At 31.1% G+C, this 16915-nt stretch overlaps 2 protein-coding genes across 5 annotated transcripts; one reads left to right on the forward strand and one right to left on the reverse strand.

The window, feature by feature from the left end:
- Positions 1–391: 391 nt before the first annotated feature.
- On the forward strand, positions 392–3860 carry LOC122514057 (nuclear transcription factor Y subunit alpha). Of its 3 annotated transcripts, none has more exons than XM_043630695.1 (5): positions 392–547; positions 1605–1911; positions 1982–2118; positions 2215–2388; positions 2526–3860. In XM_043630695.1, the coding sequence occupies exons 2-5, from the start codon at positions 1617–1619 to the stop codon at positions 2619–2621; spliced, it is 702 nt and encodes a 233-aa protein (XP_043486630.1). In that variant the 5' UTR covers positions 392–547; positions 1605–1616; the 3' UTR covers positions 2622–3860. The 3 variants fall into 3 exon arrangements, with proteins under 3 accessions (XP_043486630.1, XP_043486633.1, XP_043486631.1); XM_043630698.1 differs by having other exon boundaries at positions 1626–1911; XM_043630696.1 differs by lacking the exon at positions 392–547 and adding an exon at positions 1286–1416.
- A 5636-nt stretch (positions 3861–9496) lies between these two features.
- On the reverse strand, positions 9497–16488 carry LOC122514059 (LIM domain kinase 1). 2 transcript variants are annotated; one of them, XM_043630700.1, is made up of 8 exons: positions 16420–16488; positions 15630–15744; positions 15101–15541; positions 14453–14545; positions 13527–13659; positions 13227–13456; positions 12920–13148; positions 9497–12843 (listed from the first exon to the last, which is right to left on the reverse strand). In XM_043630700.1, the coding sequence occupies exons 1-8, from the start codon at positions 16439–16441 to the stop codon at positions 10540–10542; spliced, it is 3567 nt and encodes a 1188-aa protein (XP_043486635.1). In that variant the 5' UTR covers positions 16442–16488; the 3' UTR covers positions 9497–10539. The 2 variants fall into 2 exon arrangements, with proteins under 2 accessions (XP_043486635.1, XP_043486636.1); XM_043630701.1 differs by lacking the exon at positions 14453–14545.
- Positions 16489–16915: the final 427 nt, after the last annotated feature.

Below are 16915 nucleotides of genomic sequence, written 5' to 3' on the forward strand. Positions count from 1 at the left end.
AAATAAAGTAGGAGATCAATTGGATAGATAATCTAGTAATACGTGACTCGTATATATATATACACTAATATAGAAAGTACATATGTACGTAACTGTCTAGTACGAGGAAATAAATAAAAAATAAATTTACACGAAGGATATAGATAAGGAAAGTTATAGATATTATTTTATTATTCTTGTTCTTTTTGTTGAAAATGAATACAAGGAATAAAAAGATTTTGATGTTGATCGAGATTGTAGAATAAAATCGACACATATGTGTCGATCGATTCGAAAAGAATCGCGGGAATAGCGACGGTTGAGAAGGCGCGAAGATTCGAGGAGAGCGCGGGAAACTAATGGTGGGGATAAGCCCTGGGAATTGATTGGCCGTGAATGTGGCGGCGCGGAGGGGCATCGACCGGTCTGGCATCGGGCTGCCGTCGTACTGGCAGGTCCCCTCGTTCAGTGCCACCAATACACAAGAGCCAAGTAACTCTCTATCGCCGACCATTGGTCCTCAATTTGCCGACCAATCATTGGGAAAGTGCTTACGAAAAGATCCAATGTAAGTCCACAAATTATCAAACATCAACGGGGTAGACGTACGCTCGCGCGTGGACCTTTCCTTCTACGCGATTTTCTCTCCTATCACCTCAAAATCGTCCTCTCGCCTGCTAACGACGCTCGAAATGCCATTCCGCACGGCCATGTTTGTCGTGAGAAACGTTTCACCGACTAAATCTATCGTCTACCATGTCATCGTATTTGAGATACGTTTTCTTCGACGTCTCTTTAGACCTCCTTAGAAAAATCAACTCTACCAATGTCCGGATCACGCCCTCGAGTTTAGTGCTTTCCGAAATAAGTTTAACTACGAGATAGACTCTTCCTTTACGATTATTTGCGATAGCATCGGTGAAAACGCCAAGACTCGTGCAAGGTCTTTCGAGTAACATACACGACGACGTAGCCCTCGATTACCGTCTGCCCTCGAGTATCTCTCTCTCTTTTTCTCTTTCACACACACACACAGACTCGCGCGTTCTCTTTCTCTCGCTCGTTAACTCCCTCACTCTTGCATTCTATTGCGCTCTTTCTCTCCTTCTTCATAACTACCTCCTCTTCCTTTCTCTCTCTCTCTCCATCTCTCTCTCTCTCTCTCTTTCTCTTTCTCTTTCTCTTTCTCTTTCTCTTTCTTTCTCTCTCTTCTCTATCATGCACCTCGTGTCTATCTCTCGTCCCGCACGTGGGTTCAATCTGGACTGCATGCATGTACGCCACGTTGGCGTTTCAAAACATCGCTAATGATGATGATGATGATGATGATAATGATGATGATGATGATTAATAGCATCGATTAATGATATATTTCAACTATGATTTTCCCAAATGAGAAACTACAAGAGGGAGCGAATCAAATGTGCTTTCTTTTAAGTACGTTCTCATTTTTATACTTTTTATCACTCTTTAGATTGGATATATTTGTTAAATTATTCATAGTCAAATTCTTTCCCTTGAAACAATGATAATGTTAAGATTTTCAAAAATGTTTGGGCAACTTTACAGCCTCTCCTCCCTCTTGTATCAAGTTCATGATGATCATACCAAATTTTTTTTATCAGTGAAAATTCGCAATGGAGCAGCTAGGAGAAGGACAAGCGGTTGTTGTTGGGAGTACTGGTGGAACGGTACAAGTTGTTCAAATGGGACAAGGAGGCCAAGCTATGATGTTACCTCAAGCTATACAAGCTATACAAGCTCCCAATGGACAGATTCAAGTTGTTCCAGTTTCAAGTCTCACTAACACAGGTCAACAAATTGTTATACAACAACCACAAACGCCTCAAATTATTCAAACTCCTGATGGACAGACTTATATTTATCAACCCGTTCAAATAGAAGGCCAAGTTCAACAGGCTCAACCTACTGGTAAATATAACAAATATTCTTCTAATGTTTTCTATTCTAATGGAATCTCAAAGCGAATTCTATTTTTCAGTCATAAACATCAATGGAAATCTTATGCAAATAGCTGGTACTACTTCGCAAACTACAACTACAGCTGCGACAACAGCACCTGTTCAACCATTAGCCAGTCCGACAGCAACAGCATCGCAAGCAGGAAATGTTGTTATGGTAATTTTTTGTTTATCCTCTTTGATGATAATTTGATTAAAATTCATTTACTTTAAGTGCGATATTAAAACATATGTTTTTCTTCTTTAATATCAGATGGTACCAGGAAATAGTGGACAAACTCAATTTCAAAGAGTAGCATTACCAAATGCAGAATTCCTAGAAGAAGAACCTTTATACGTGAATGCCAAACAATACAGACGTATATTAAAAAGACGTCAAGCACGAGCCAAATTAGAAGCAGAAGGAAAAATTCCAAAAGAAAGACCAGTATGTATTTCATCCTCTATTCTACTTCTTTATATTTTATATTAATTTTCATATATCACATCTTCATTTTCAATATGCATATATAAGTTTCTTATATATATTCTATTAGTTTCTTATGCTAGAAATATTTTTTATAGAAATATCTCCACGAGTCTCGTCATCAACATGCAATGAAAAGAATTCGTGGAGAAGGTGGTCGTTTTCATTCGGGTCAAGTGAAGAAACGGAAGTAAGTGTGTTTGTGCATTGTAAATTTGAACTTACATCTCTCTTCTATGAAATATATAGTGTCGGATTATGCATACAAGAGAGTAATGGTTCCGGTAAAGTGAATGTAAAATTGCATTGCAAATTATCTAGTTGAATCAACACCAAATTCTGTTGGTTACTAGAATAATAGAAGGTTGTAAAATATTATGGTAAAAAACTTGATAATTCGAAACTAGTGTCATCGGAGTATAAACTATAGAAACGTGCATTCTCCTTGTATAGATTTCAATATCAAATGTGAAATTAATGAAGAAAATATTACTCGGAGTATTGTGCGTGTGTATAAAAAGTTCGAAGAGATATTTCAACGTTTATTACTTATTACTTTTTCTATGATATTTAATCGTAATCGATGAAAGAAAGTCTGACTTAATTGAAAGATAGAAAAATCGTAGAGATACACCAATCTCTCTAACAGTCTATCTACTGTAGATATTTATTTAAAAGGAGACTGTGTAAGAGAGAGATGTGTTTAAAAGGAGGACTGAAAAGAATCAAACGTATGGGCAGTAATGAAATTGAATTCATATATGTACGTATTCGTTACTAACAATAAGTACGATCTTCGAACATATATGCCTACTTTTGTAAATAAATACTTTTCTTATTCTCTCTCTTTCTCTCTCTCTTTTAACACGATGAAAAGTCGGATAAAAACTTCGCTCTTTCGTTAAAATTTGTAAATACTAATAAAAAAGAACACAAAGGCAAAACTATATATACAGTAATATAATATGATGTTTGTCTGTAATATTTTTCTAGCACTTATTTGCTGTGCATATCGAATGTGAGCTTGGTAAATTATGGTTAAACATTGGATTATGTTAGAAATGATATTACGATTACGATATACGATACATATATATATATAAGATTGATATAATTAATTATTAATGACATTACATTAATTGTAATTCATGTGATACACAATTATTTGAGAAATTGACTTTGATCGTATATCGTATCGACATCATCGATCGAGAGACTGAATTAATAATTTATTACACATCACACGTTGGATACCATTACTGTTTGATTTTAAAAATATCACTATTCGACACATTTATTTACTTTCTTTGTTAATTCAAAGTAACTATTTGTATATATAATTTCAAGTGCAAGTACAATTAAATTTAGATTATTTGTAAAGCTTTATGAAACTCGGTTATATATTATTATATGTTGAGTTTAAAGATAGAAAAGGAATAAAAGAAAAGAGAAAAGAAAAATATTGGATTATTTATATATTTATGTATATGTGATAGTGTACATAAATATATATAGGTACATATAATATCAACTTTTAAATAATTAATTCAATATTTTTGCTCAAGTCATAAAAGATTTAACATATAACATATTATTAATCTAAGGGATAGTCAAATTATATCATTAATTCATTGTAATGATACATTTGAAGCTTTCTTTCTAAGATCAATTGACTTGTGGATTTGATATTTCTTATTAGAAATGATAACTTTATTTTAAAGAGATAAATTTAATGTAAATCAATTATTTTATTTTCTCCTTCTTTTTAAGTGATTCAAGTCGATGATCTTAATAGTAACTTCAAAAGCGAATAACACTAATACTTTCCGAGTGATTTAGATAAATTTAGATTAAAGGATAGAATATAGAAATAATGTTAACGCGTTTTCATTGTAATGCTAGCAAAAAGCCATGGTAAGATCAATCATTTTTAAATTGTTCCCTTACGTTTAAATATAAATCATTTCTATACATTTATTCAATATGTCAATTGTGATCTTTGCCATGTCAATTTACTAGCAATGGAGCGTAGTTTTATTTACTGTTTAATTTTTTACGGAAAATATCGATTCATTATGTGTTCTACACTACGATGTTTGATTCATTGATCGATCATTAATACTTAACCCTACATTGTACTTGTACATTTGAAAAAACAAACAAAATAATTAATTTTACCTTTTTAGAATTAAAAATCAAAATATATTTGAAGATAACGCTACATTTTTGGAAGTTAAAATAACAGAACACTCTGATTTTTTATTAGAATCATCCTTTGTGCTCAATATGGCGGACGCCTCGATCGGTAACGATAGGCCGAAAGCTTTTTCTCTCATAATCAAAATTCCTGTTTTACCGATCGCATCTTCGTATTCAGATTTTCCAGTTCTGAAAATAAAATACGGAACAAAAAAATAAAGAATTTTTCTATATTAAACGGAACAAAGATTTTTGTTTTCTCCGAAGATATAAGAAAACAACATAAAATAATAAAATATTTTCTTTATACGAAAATGATAATATATACTTGACACGAAGAATAACGCGTTCTTTCGGATTAGGATCAAGATTATTTGTAGGTTTTTCCTTGACCTTGACAAGTAATAAGTCCTTTTTAATCATTTTCCAAGGATCTCGAAAAGAACGTTTTTGTACGGTTTCTGGTATGATCCAGTTGTCTGGTAAAGTTGCTCGTTTTATATGTGTTCCTAACTTTTGATCACGTAAAGATACAAAATCGTCTGTCCAAATTCAAACAGTAATCAATGTGATATATTATTCAGTAAAATTCTATTAATCCTAATTATTTTCAATTTATTATACTAGCCAAGATGCTTAGAATAATCCATTTGATAAACGGTTAGTTTCTTATTTTCTCGTTTGAAAAGTTCTTCATTCAAAGAAGATTCAAGAATAAATTTCTTCAAATGTGGACATTTTTCATGCACCTATACGATTAATTAATTAATTTAATAATTTTTTAATATTCACTTTCTATGTGTAAGCATGGGCGAATGATTAAAACAATCCGATCATTTCGTTTCACCCTATTTATATAATTTCGTGGATCTTCCGTTCGTTTCTCCAAAGGTAAGATTTCATTTAGGTAACTTGTATTCAAATGATATTCATACGGTCCATTTAATATATTCAAGGGTGTTGGATAATGCAGTTTTGGTTCATACTTAACCGATTTTTTCGCAATCCTTGAAGGATAATCTATTTTATATCGCGTAAGAAAGTCTCTGGATTCATCCATTGTTTCGAAAATCATCTCGTTATTTTTTATTTAAGGTTATATTAAAATAAGATATAAAGCCTGTAGGTACTAAAATATTCTTTAAAAAACTTTATCAAGATTTCTCTTTAACAAAAAAAGAAAACACTACTTTTTGTTTTCTTTATATAGTAATTTAAAATTATATTCGAAGAAGTATTATACATAATCGATCTAAATAAGAAACTAGAATGGACAGACCACTAGTCTGCCCAGTAGTAACTAAGATGAAAAACGAAGATCGACCGTCGGTAATTGCAGTTTTCTACTTTGACATATATCGACCGTCGGTAATAGTAGACTCCCCTTTAAAATATCGACAATTGCTAATGACAGTTTCTACTTTAATAGTATAGACCGTCGGTAACCTTAATATAAAGTATTACCGACGTAGAGTAAAATAAATTATAAATCTACTATTACCGACGGTCAGTGCTGTAAAAGTAGAAAGCTACCGTTACCGACGGTAGGTAAGATAAAGGTAGAGCACTGCAATTACCGATATGGTGCTTAGCCGGCCTGCCACTAAAGTGGCTTTTGCGATTATTTTTTCCAGGTCGATGAGCCACTATAGTGGCTCACTCGAAAACCTTACTTACTCACTGTTCGAATTAAATAATCGTCTTCATAATCATTCATATTTAAGTGAAATGTTAAAGTTCAAGTATTTAAAATATATTTTTAGGAAAAATTATAATTTAATCATTAAATAATCTTTCATTAAACAGATCTTTATTTTTATTTATTTTATGTAAATGTAAAATCACGCGTTTAAATTTAATTTGAATGCAACGGTAATTAGAGATTTGATACAAGTAAATAGAGAATCCAATTGAGAGATAAGTGCATCTGCGAATTTGACGATTTATATGTCAGACTATTTTATCACTTGATTGTATGATTAATATAGTTTTCTTGTTGTTACAAGTGATGATCGTTGTATGTATCATCTACTCGTTTTGATTTCCTTCTACTTGAGTTCCTTATAATGACTACTTTTTTAAATAAATGCATTTCTGAAGGCACAAACATGTTGTTTATACACTAAAAATTAAATAACGACCATGTACCGTCAACAGTTTATTTCTTTATTCTCTTTTTTCCCTTTTTTGTAATGTATTATCGGAATGTTAAATAAAACGCTTTTTCCCTATATAATTACATAAAACTCTGCACAAAAAAATGATTAATCGAATTTACAAGTAACGAGTACTAAAGATATAAAACGTTATTATTAAATGCATTCTTTCATTTATAAGACGCTATGGCTTCCAACTAACATTACCGAGATACATTTGTTAAGCCCGTTTTTTTCTTTTCTATAACATTTATATACAAATAATTATTACAAAATCCACATACAGGGTTTGTGGAAAATTCAACATAAGTTTTGATACGAGCTTAGCACATTCTCGACAATGATTTGGCGGATAATATCGTAAAAATCGAGAAACCGCTAAATTTTTTAGTAAGACTTCGGTTCGTTAACGCAAAGAAATTGACGATTTTGAAATTATTTAATATATTTTTTTTTTTTGAGATCTTTTTCTTTTTTTTTCTGGAATCGATCTCGATCGGAAATTTCAATGGAATCTATTTATGCACACGTTATCCAAATAACTTCCACAATTGTTATTAGCATTATCATCATTACCATTTTATCTCATTATATTATTATTAATTTATTAATATTATTATATTATTATATTATATTATCGTTATTACATATTTCGAGCGCATTTTATATGTCATGCTTCTTTTAATCATTTCTCATTGATTATTTAATCGATCCAGGGATTCATCGAATTTTCAAATTACTATATGTTTCTTTTCTTTTTCTGGTTTCATGTTTAACGATAAATGATTTTTCGATCATATCTTAAATTTACGAAAGATCTTCTTCTTCTTCTTCTCTCTCTTCGGTACGTTTAAATGAACCGAATAAAGTAAGCGAAATACATTTTCTTGTTTGCCCGTACAATAACTTTCGTATAATAACACCTATAAAAATAACGCATCTACACGTTCCCAAGGATATTTTTACAAAACTTTACAGGATTTTTGCTCGCCACATGCTGCTACGAGGAACGGCGTTTTCATTTTTACGCCTCCTTTTATTATCTCATGCGCAAAAAATGAAATAAACAGGTAGATGGATTTATAGAGATTGATAGATAGATAGATAGATAAATAGATAGAGAAATAGAGAGATAACGAGCAACGATGCGAGCGAGTAATACTGTCCGTCTTCCAATTCTTTTTACGAAGATTATACAATGTGTTTAACGTGTTCTCTTTTGTGTATATGTGTGTATGTATCTCGTAGGAAATAATTAACAATGCACATTTGATTAAATTCGTCATTATTCATTTCCTTCCTTTTTTTTTTTCTTTTTTAGATCAAATTAGGATCGTTAAGTCGTCAATATTAGAGACTAATGATTATTAAAGACATTAAAGCGAAATAGTAAACTCATTTCCATCTTTATTTGAAGGATTATTCGTTTATTCTTGCTTTGAGTTAATCGATCGAACAATTTTAAAATTTCGTAGCCATTCGTTCTTTTTTTTTCTTTTTCTTCTTTTCTTTTCTTTTTTTTTCTTCTTTTTTTTTAGAGGAATAAAGTAGACATTGAAATTTGATGAATTTTGAAAATGGCCTTTTTCGGCTATAATAATTCGAATTAATTTGAAAATTTTCATTATCGTACACATATACATGCGTCCGTAAGATTTCATTTGATTATTTTACAATCAACTTCTTCACCAATCAAACGAAGAAAATTACAATAATTTTATACATTTTATAATAATAAGCTTTACATATTTTTATACACACACACACGCGCGCACACATACACAAATTTATAATTAACAGTAGGTTTGCATTTTATCTCGATGAATATGTTTAAACTATGAAATTCAAATGAAAAGAGTTCAATATAATTTTTCGTTATCACAGATGACAAACATTTGTTTTTCTTTTTTTTTTTTTTAAGTGCATCAAACAACAGGAAGCTCGTGTCGTGTATATATGTGTGCAAGTGTGGGTAATTCCTTGTGTATATGCATAGGTACACGCAATTAATGACGGGTTATAATAAAGAATCTCTATTTTATAAATATAAAGCTCGAAATAATAATTACGCGTTAGATTAATGTTAGATTTAACGTGATCAATCTTGAAATTAGTGTATGTATCTGTTTTCGCTGTGTGGTATATATTTCTCTCTCTCTCTCTCTATATATATATATATACATATACAAAATTATATACAAATAATCTGTATTATACATTTCTCCCTTTTCTAGATTTCTTTTTGTTTTACATCACCGATATCTTCGTTACTCCTTATATTACATTAATTCGTTAACAATTAATGTTTCTCAAATGATCGAACAAAAAATTCATCATCATAATACTGTTACAGATTCCGTAATGAAGATATCGATGATCCGTATTTAAATATTTGATATACATCAATACAATATCTATACATTCGAATAAATTCTCATCTTTCTCCAGTTTTCTTTTTCTTTTTTTTTAAAGAATAAAACAAAAATAGCAAATATATACCGTCGTGATCTATTCTACAAGTCGAGTTTACATTAATTTTTCAAAAAGAAAGGAAAAAAAAGGGGCCATTTTCGACTTCTTTTTTTTTCTTTTCTTTTTGATATCCTCTTTTTTTTCGTACAAGATCATCGTGTATATATTTTATTTTCTTTTTTTTCTTTCGGCGCACTTACTTCATCTAATTATTTATTATTTATTGTTTTTGCTTTTTTTTCTTTTTCTCCTTTTTATCTCAAAGACCACAAAGTTTTTTTCGATACAATTAGATTGTTAAAAAACATTTTACACCTTTTCAAGGATCATTTTGGATGGAATGATTATACGTTAGATATTTATATTTATATATATATATATATTTTTATATGTATGTATATTAGTCTTCTCGATGCATCTTCGTTGCGGATGCGGCGGTGCAATTTTAATAACATTGCACCGTTATTTTCTCAAAAAGAAAATTCCGATCAGTCGAATTATCGTTAACTTAAAGCGGGTAAACGAAAATTAAAAAAAAAAAAAAAGAAATTAAACGTTTATAAATGTGCTTTCTAATTACTGCCACAAACTAATTTCATTAATTATCATTATTATTTTAAAAAATCCCAATATCATTTGTACTTGTATATGGAATTACATGTTTAACGAAATGCATGAACAATAGATATATATACATATATAAAAAAAAAAAAAAATAACATAAATGGCAAGATAAATCGTAGGAATGCAATTGCTATTATTAATATTATTGTTTTCTTCTCTTATCTTCTCCCTATATATATTCTTTTTATTTTTTTATTTTTAATGAGATTCAATCGATGAAAAAAATACACCTCGTTACCATATCAATGTAACTTGTGTATGTACTTACATACACGTTTACGCCGTTCGTTCCCGTAAAAATTTGTAGCAAAAACGATATTCATTAATACTGTCTCTATATATATCAAATAGTTAGTAACAATATTAAAAAATTTCCTTCTATATTTAAAACCACGTACTACGTATTTTCTACGAAGATTGCAAAGAGAACAGATATGGGAAGAAATAAATCATATTAGAGATTTATAAAGAAAACAATAGACATGCAAAGATTCAATGATTGTTTAACATTAACGAGATCAAAATTAGTAATGTGAGTTATCGTTCAATATAAAATATCATACATCCTTCTGGCTTTCTCTATTAAATTACATGAAACGCGTTCGATGGCTGTTTCTCTTTCTTTTGCTTATCTTTTCTTTTTTTTCCTTTTTACATATTTTTACAAAGCAGTACTTTCTATAGGAGACGACGATCTATTAGGTGTACAGCACCTTTCAGGACTATGACTGACATCCGGTGTCAACCTACCATCCTTCAATTTGACGAAACCTAAATCTGCAAAAAAATCGCTCTTCATAGTACCAACTGCGCTATCGCTGCCAAAACTATCTTGCCTGCATAAATCTAAATTTTTGTAGCACTCGGCATACTCGGCCAAAGCATTTGCCGATAATTTAAATCCGCTATCATAAAGACACTTCGAGTTGATGACCGAAGTTTTGGGATCATCAAGTATTGCTTGCGTATTTTCTAAACGATGAGATAATATGTAGCGTTGCCTTTCGTCCGTTCTAGTAGGATCCAATGGAAGATCACGTAAGTCACGATTTTGATATGTTGTACATCTTTCTGTTGTAACTTTTGGTTCTAAATGTTCTTCTGCGCTTGTTAATATATGATTTCGAACAGAAGATAGATTGTTGTCTTTGATTTTAGATAGACTACCATATACCGTGAGACTTCCTTGTCTAGATAATATACTACCAACGTCAGAAAGTACACTAGCTTGTCTAGATAATTCTTTATCCGTACTCTGATTTGGAACCAATTCTTTGGCACTTGACACTGATGATGTTGATTGCATTGACTTGACATCTGTCGAAATATTATCCTTTACCTGAAACGCATTTTTCGTAGTTTCCTTAGTCGGTGATATCCTTGTCCTTCTTAAATAAGAACCAGTTGAGGACTTTATCGTCTCTCCTGGTGTCGTTGTCTTCTTGAAATCGGTACAAGAGCTAACACCATTCTGACTGTTAGAAGATTTATTTTCCTTGTCAATCGTGCCTAATGTCTTTCCAATTTGCCTTAAATACGAGCCAACAATATTTCCTGCATCTGGTATCTTGAATTTTCCATCCTGCTTTGTTTTGTTATTTGATGATGTGCCTGAGTTAGATCCACTGGACTCCCCGGTCATGCTTTTTGTATGCACATTATTATTATTATTGCTGGTGTTATTGTTGTTCAATTTGTACGAACATTTGTTATCGACTTTATAAAATTCAGACGGACTATCGGAGAAGTTGCAGGGATTTGAATTTCCTACGTATCTTATCTTCTCAAGAGTTGATACTCGGTTCAAATTGTGTTCAGTCTCATCGAGCCTTCCCGCGTCTTTCGATTTACTATTCTGACGTAAATATCGATTACTATAATCATTGCAATCGAGTGATATGACGATATCTGGTTTTTCTCTTTCCACTGGTTCTTTACATTTCGAATTTTGTCTCGTGTATCTATTGGAAGATGTTGCGCTTTCATTTGGTTTACTATTCTGTCTCGTATATCTTCCTCGAATGTTTATCAACTCGGAACTTCGAGGTAATTCTTTGTCTACACATTCAAATTCCCTTTCGAGTGTACTATCGTCGCAACCACTCGATCGTTTCTTTTCCTGATGCACTTGACCTTCTTTAATAGGTTTCAATTGTGGAACCAAAGTTTCAGGAGTTGTTGATTCGCTACTGCTTGGACTAGGTCCCGTGTAATGTCTTATATCAAAGTCTAAATCATGTGGTAATGCTGCTCCTACAGATAAATGCATTGCTAATCCTTCCAGCCAAATTTTCATAAGTTCAAAAGGTGGTCTTTTGTCTGGATTTAAATCGCAACAAAGGAACGCGATTATATAAAACGTTTCCGGACAATTAGCACAAAATTTTTCCTTAAATGCGTTTTGATTTAATCCAAAATCCGAGGATCTTGGTAGATAATCAGGATCAGCTTGTACTCGTCCTATTATCTCGCAAACGACTATTCCAAAACTGAATATATCTACTTTTTCGTCGTACTTATTACCTTTCATCATTTCAGGTGCCATCCAATATGGATTTCCAACTACCGTGTATCTCTTCTTACGTTCCTTCTTAGATGTCTTTATTTCTCCACCATCGGAATGTCTATTGTATTTACGACTATCTGGGGTATTGCCGTTTTGTATGATCCTGGCTAAGCCAAAATCTGCCACAACAACGGTCTTGTCTTCTCGTACCAAACAATTGTGGGAATTTAAATCACGATGAATAATATTCATGGAATGTAAATATGCCATACCAGCGGCAATATCTTTTGCAAAAGATGTTCGTTGTTCCCATGGTAATGGTTCGTTGGTATCATGAAGAAGAGCTCTTAATGTGCCACCTGATATGTATTCAGTAACTAAATGTAGTTTCTTGTCTTTGTAAAGAACACCGATGAAACGTAGAACATTGTTATGATGTAACGAACGTAATACTGCAACCTAAAATTTAGAGAAAGATTATTATAAACATTATACGATGATTCTATATATATATTTTGTAAGAAAAAACAATTACTTCTTTTAAGAAATTCTTTTGAGCATCTTCGTCTACCCTGTACAATTCTTTCAGCACCATAACTTCATTCGTATCTCTGTGAGTGACTTTAAAAACTTGTCCAAAGAATCCTTTTCCCAGAAGTTCACCTTTAACCAAATCGCTGGCTCGAAATATTCTTTGATTTTTTGGTTCTACGCGAAAAGATCTGGTTCGACTTAAGTCACACGTAGGATTCGTTGGAGTTGTTCTGTAATTATCGATGATACCATATAAATTAATTTTTAATTCATTAACGAGATCACAACAATTTTAGCCAAATGTTTACCCGTCTAATAGACGTGACATTGAGCTGCTACGTTCTTTGTGCATAGGATCTCGCGTTCTTCTTAGTTGTCTACTTCTTGTACCACTTATATAACCCTCGTCACGACGTTTGAAAAGTCTTTCTTTACCTTCCGGACTCGTTCTTGGACTTGCAGTTGTCAATAATGCTGGTGGTGGTGTAGGAAATGTTAAACGACGTGATACTGCATCAGGATCATGTTCAATGGTCAACTGCAAATAATGAATACATTGTAATATTGTTATCATGAAAGTTTTTTTACATAGTAGTAGTTTTACATACCTGTAAAACTGTATCTGAATATTGTATAAGATTTTCTATGCTTTCTACTGGTTGATCTTTAACAGGTGTACCATTTACTTCTAATATTCGATCTCCAATATGTAAAGACATGAGATCGCTGGACATATTTAATCTGCAACAATTTATTTTAGTTATATTATATATTCGTAGTTCATTATTTTTAGAATACACGTAGTAGTAAGTACATGCAATATTCTTATGTGCATTCAATTGTTGTATAAGAACACTACAGTACCAAGTACATCGCTAGAAGAGACAGAGTAAACCATTTCAAATCGTTCTTTGGTATCTTCGATAATATTTTTAATAATTTTTCATTTTCTAATGCTAATTAACACTCCTTTCATAAAGCATTAAAGTAGATAAAAGCTTCTAATGATTATTGTTATGCCATTAATATTAGTACAGTTAACATTAATTAAATATTTAGAAAAAAATATTATATACAGTTTGATTTAATCATATTTAAAACAAGCATTAACAACCCATAATAAGACATAAGATATTTTTGAAAATAACTATTCTGTGCTTTATAACAAAGGCTTCTTTTCTTATTTAATAATTTAGAAAAATACATAAATATTACTAAAATGTGTAACTGAAATAAATTTGTATATACATGTGCATGAAGTTATTAAGTACATGTATATCAGCCATAGATATAAAATACATAATTAATATAGCATAAATTTTGAGCATAAAAAATTGTAATTGTACAAATGAATTTGAACGAACATGCTTATTTTATAATACAAATTTGACCACAATGACAATTGAAAAATAAATAAAAACAATTAAATGTCTTTGATTGAATCGTGACAATTAAAATCTAATCATGCATCTAATAATAAAATGCGCAATCAATTGACTATACATGGTGCATATTATTATTTGTTATGCTGTACCTATGATTAGAGAAGTGGCAGCATAGCCTAAACAGAACCTCCATCACAGAGGCCAGCAGCTTACTGATCTTGCCACGAACATTTCTCATTAACCTGCATTTTTGTTGAAAGTTATTAAAGGGCTGCATATCTTTTATAAGTCCTTAAATAACCATAGAATTGTCATGCATGGTTAATTATTACAAAGAAGCAGCAAGTTTAATTTTGTTGTATAACTATGTCAATATAAATATGACATAATCTTTTTAATTTAATTTATTTACAATTATCTTATAACTCAAAATGTATTGATATATTGACTGATCCAGTGTAATAACTTATGTACAATGGGTTTCATGCTGATACTTAAAAGAAAAGTTCTTTTATTTCATATAATTTTTGGCAATTATTATAATATACAGAAAAACATCGACATTTATAAGTTTACGAAGGCATAATTTAAAGAGAGTATGATGGCATATAAAAAACATTAAAAACATTTGATGATAACAATATAAAATAAATCTATGTATAAAATACACATATAAAAATGAGGTAATAGCAAATAAAATATTAAAATAGAAAATTATTAATATAAAATATGAAGCATTACATAGAAGATAAGAAATGATTAGGCTATAATTTAAAAATTATAAATAATATACTTACGCAGAGATACGAAGCAATGCACCACAACTGCGAGGATTAGGAGCTGTATCCAATGTGAGTTTAATTTCTCGTTGCTTATCAGAATTGGTTGTACTTGGAGGTATTTCTACGAGTCTTATGCTATGTGGTTTCCTAACAAACGGATGATTAGCTGTTCTGCTAAGTGGTTGCATCTGTCTTTTGTAGCACACTCCACAGTAAAGTTTAGATCTTTCAACAAGCGCATAACTCTCCCCGTCTCCGATAAAAGCTCCACATGAATTACAGGCAAAACATTCTGGGTGAAATTTGTGATCACCAGCCAGCATAACTGGTCCAGTAATGATATGACCACAACCTTGACAGGCTTCTCCATACGCAGCCAAATAATCATCTTTACAGAAAAGTAAGCCATCTTTTTCAAAATACCAAGAGGAAAGACCAATGTCGCACACAGAACATCTATCAAAAATAAAACATTGATGAGAACAAACGAGTAATTATAATATAAACAAATAATTATAAAATGAACATAAGGAAAAGTGTTTACCGAAAACAATCAATGTGCCATTCTTGACTCAATGCCTGTATAAATTCATCTTCATCTATGGCATTAAGGCAACCAGCACATATTAACGTTCCACTGCTATCTCCTCCTCCTGGATCTAAATATCATGGAAAATAATTACCAACTATAATGGCATTTATGTGTTACCTGTTAACTGATAACAAAAATCTCTATTATATTATATAACTGCTTGTAATAGAAAAGCAAAAAAAAACAAACAAAAAAAAGAATAATGCAGAAAAATTGTTCATTAGTTTATCTTTTCATTGATTAACGTTACTTAAGACAAAAAAGAAGAAACAAAGGGTGGAATGAAAATTAGTGACAGAAAGTATATTTAAAATCGAATATGAGTCGTTACATGACTCATATTTAACATTAAATTACGAGCGATAAGTAATTAACCAGATGACAGTTTGTATTTGCTTAATATCTACAAATACGAAGAGTCAGTGTAATCAGATAATCGTCATAATGTAGATCTTAACGGTTGGATTCAAAGAAAAGCGTTGATACAATACAATATTACAGGACAACGCATAAATAAAACTATAAATACTAAAGCGTGGGCCAGGAAAGCAGAGAAGGACAGGACGCCCACGCGACATACAGATCATCGAGCAAAGACATACAATCCTTCATTAACTTCCTCCATACTACATATTTTTCTATAGCATATTCACTTTTATTTCAAGTGGATTATCTATTTTATTTCACTTTGGTTACCAAAATGTTTCAACGGGTTTTTTTTTTTTTTCAAAGAAAAACCTACCATTTGTCGTAACTTCATCCATCACGGCATCTAGAATTGACACACTACTACTCCCCCTCCAAGGTACACAATCATAGACTATCTTAATATAGAAGATAAGAAAATATTCGACTGTTTTGTACTGCTGCTATTTCTTCATTTGTAAATTCAAATTGAAACGATGATGAACTTGTGAGAATGGAATTTAAGATATATTCTTTAATAATAGTTACATCAATTATATGTATATTTAAATGTATTGTATTATCTTTTTTTTTAATATGAATCATGCATTTTACAGAGAGTAAAATAAGTTTTAATTTTCGTAAGTTACTACTTTTATTTGTTAATTAAATGTTTAATGTTAAATAAATTACAAGTTTTAATTATAGTAAATTACAATTTTAAATAGCTTGAAATTTCGCGGTTAATTTCTTATTAGTTCACTATTTTATTAATAGGGCGGCGCTTCCATTAAAACAGAATGGCTGATCGAGCGGTTTCTCATCTAATATGT

This window comes from Polistes fuscatus, unplaced genomic scaffold (assembly GCF_010416935.1).
Source record: "Polistes fuscatus isolate 324 unplaced genomic scaffold, CU_Pfus_HIC Scaffold13, whole genome shotgun sequence".
Taxonomy (NCBI): domain Eukaryota; kingdom Metazoa; phylum Arthropoda; class Insecta; order Hymenoptera; family Vespidae; genus Polistes; species Polistes fuscatus.

Bases quoted from the DNA above. Each gene is read 5' to 3' on its own strand.
- LOC122514057 (XM_043630695.1), top strand. From the start codon at position 1,617: ATGGAGCAGCTAGGAGAAGGACAAGCGGTTGTTGTTGGGAGTACTGGT. The intron at 1,912-1,981 runs GTAAATATAACA...TCTATTTTTCAG, and splicing joins TCAACAGGCTCAACCTACTG to TCATAAACATCAATGGAAAT. The intron at 2,389-2,525 runs GTATGTATTTCA...TATTTTTTATAG, and splicing joins AAATTCCAAAAGAAAGACCA to AAATATCTCCACGAGTCTCG.
- LOC122514059 (XM_043630700.1), bottom strand. From the start codon at position 16,441: ATGGATGAAGTTACGACAAATG. The intron at 15,542-15,629 runs GTAAACACTTTT...TATTTTTGATAG, and splicing joins TGGCACATTGATTGTTTTCG to ATGTTCTGTGTGCGACATTG. The intron at 13,457-13,526 runs GTATGTAAAACT...CATTATTTGCAG, and splicing joins ATTCAGATACAGTTTTACAG to TTGACCATTGAACATGATCC.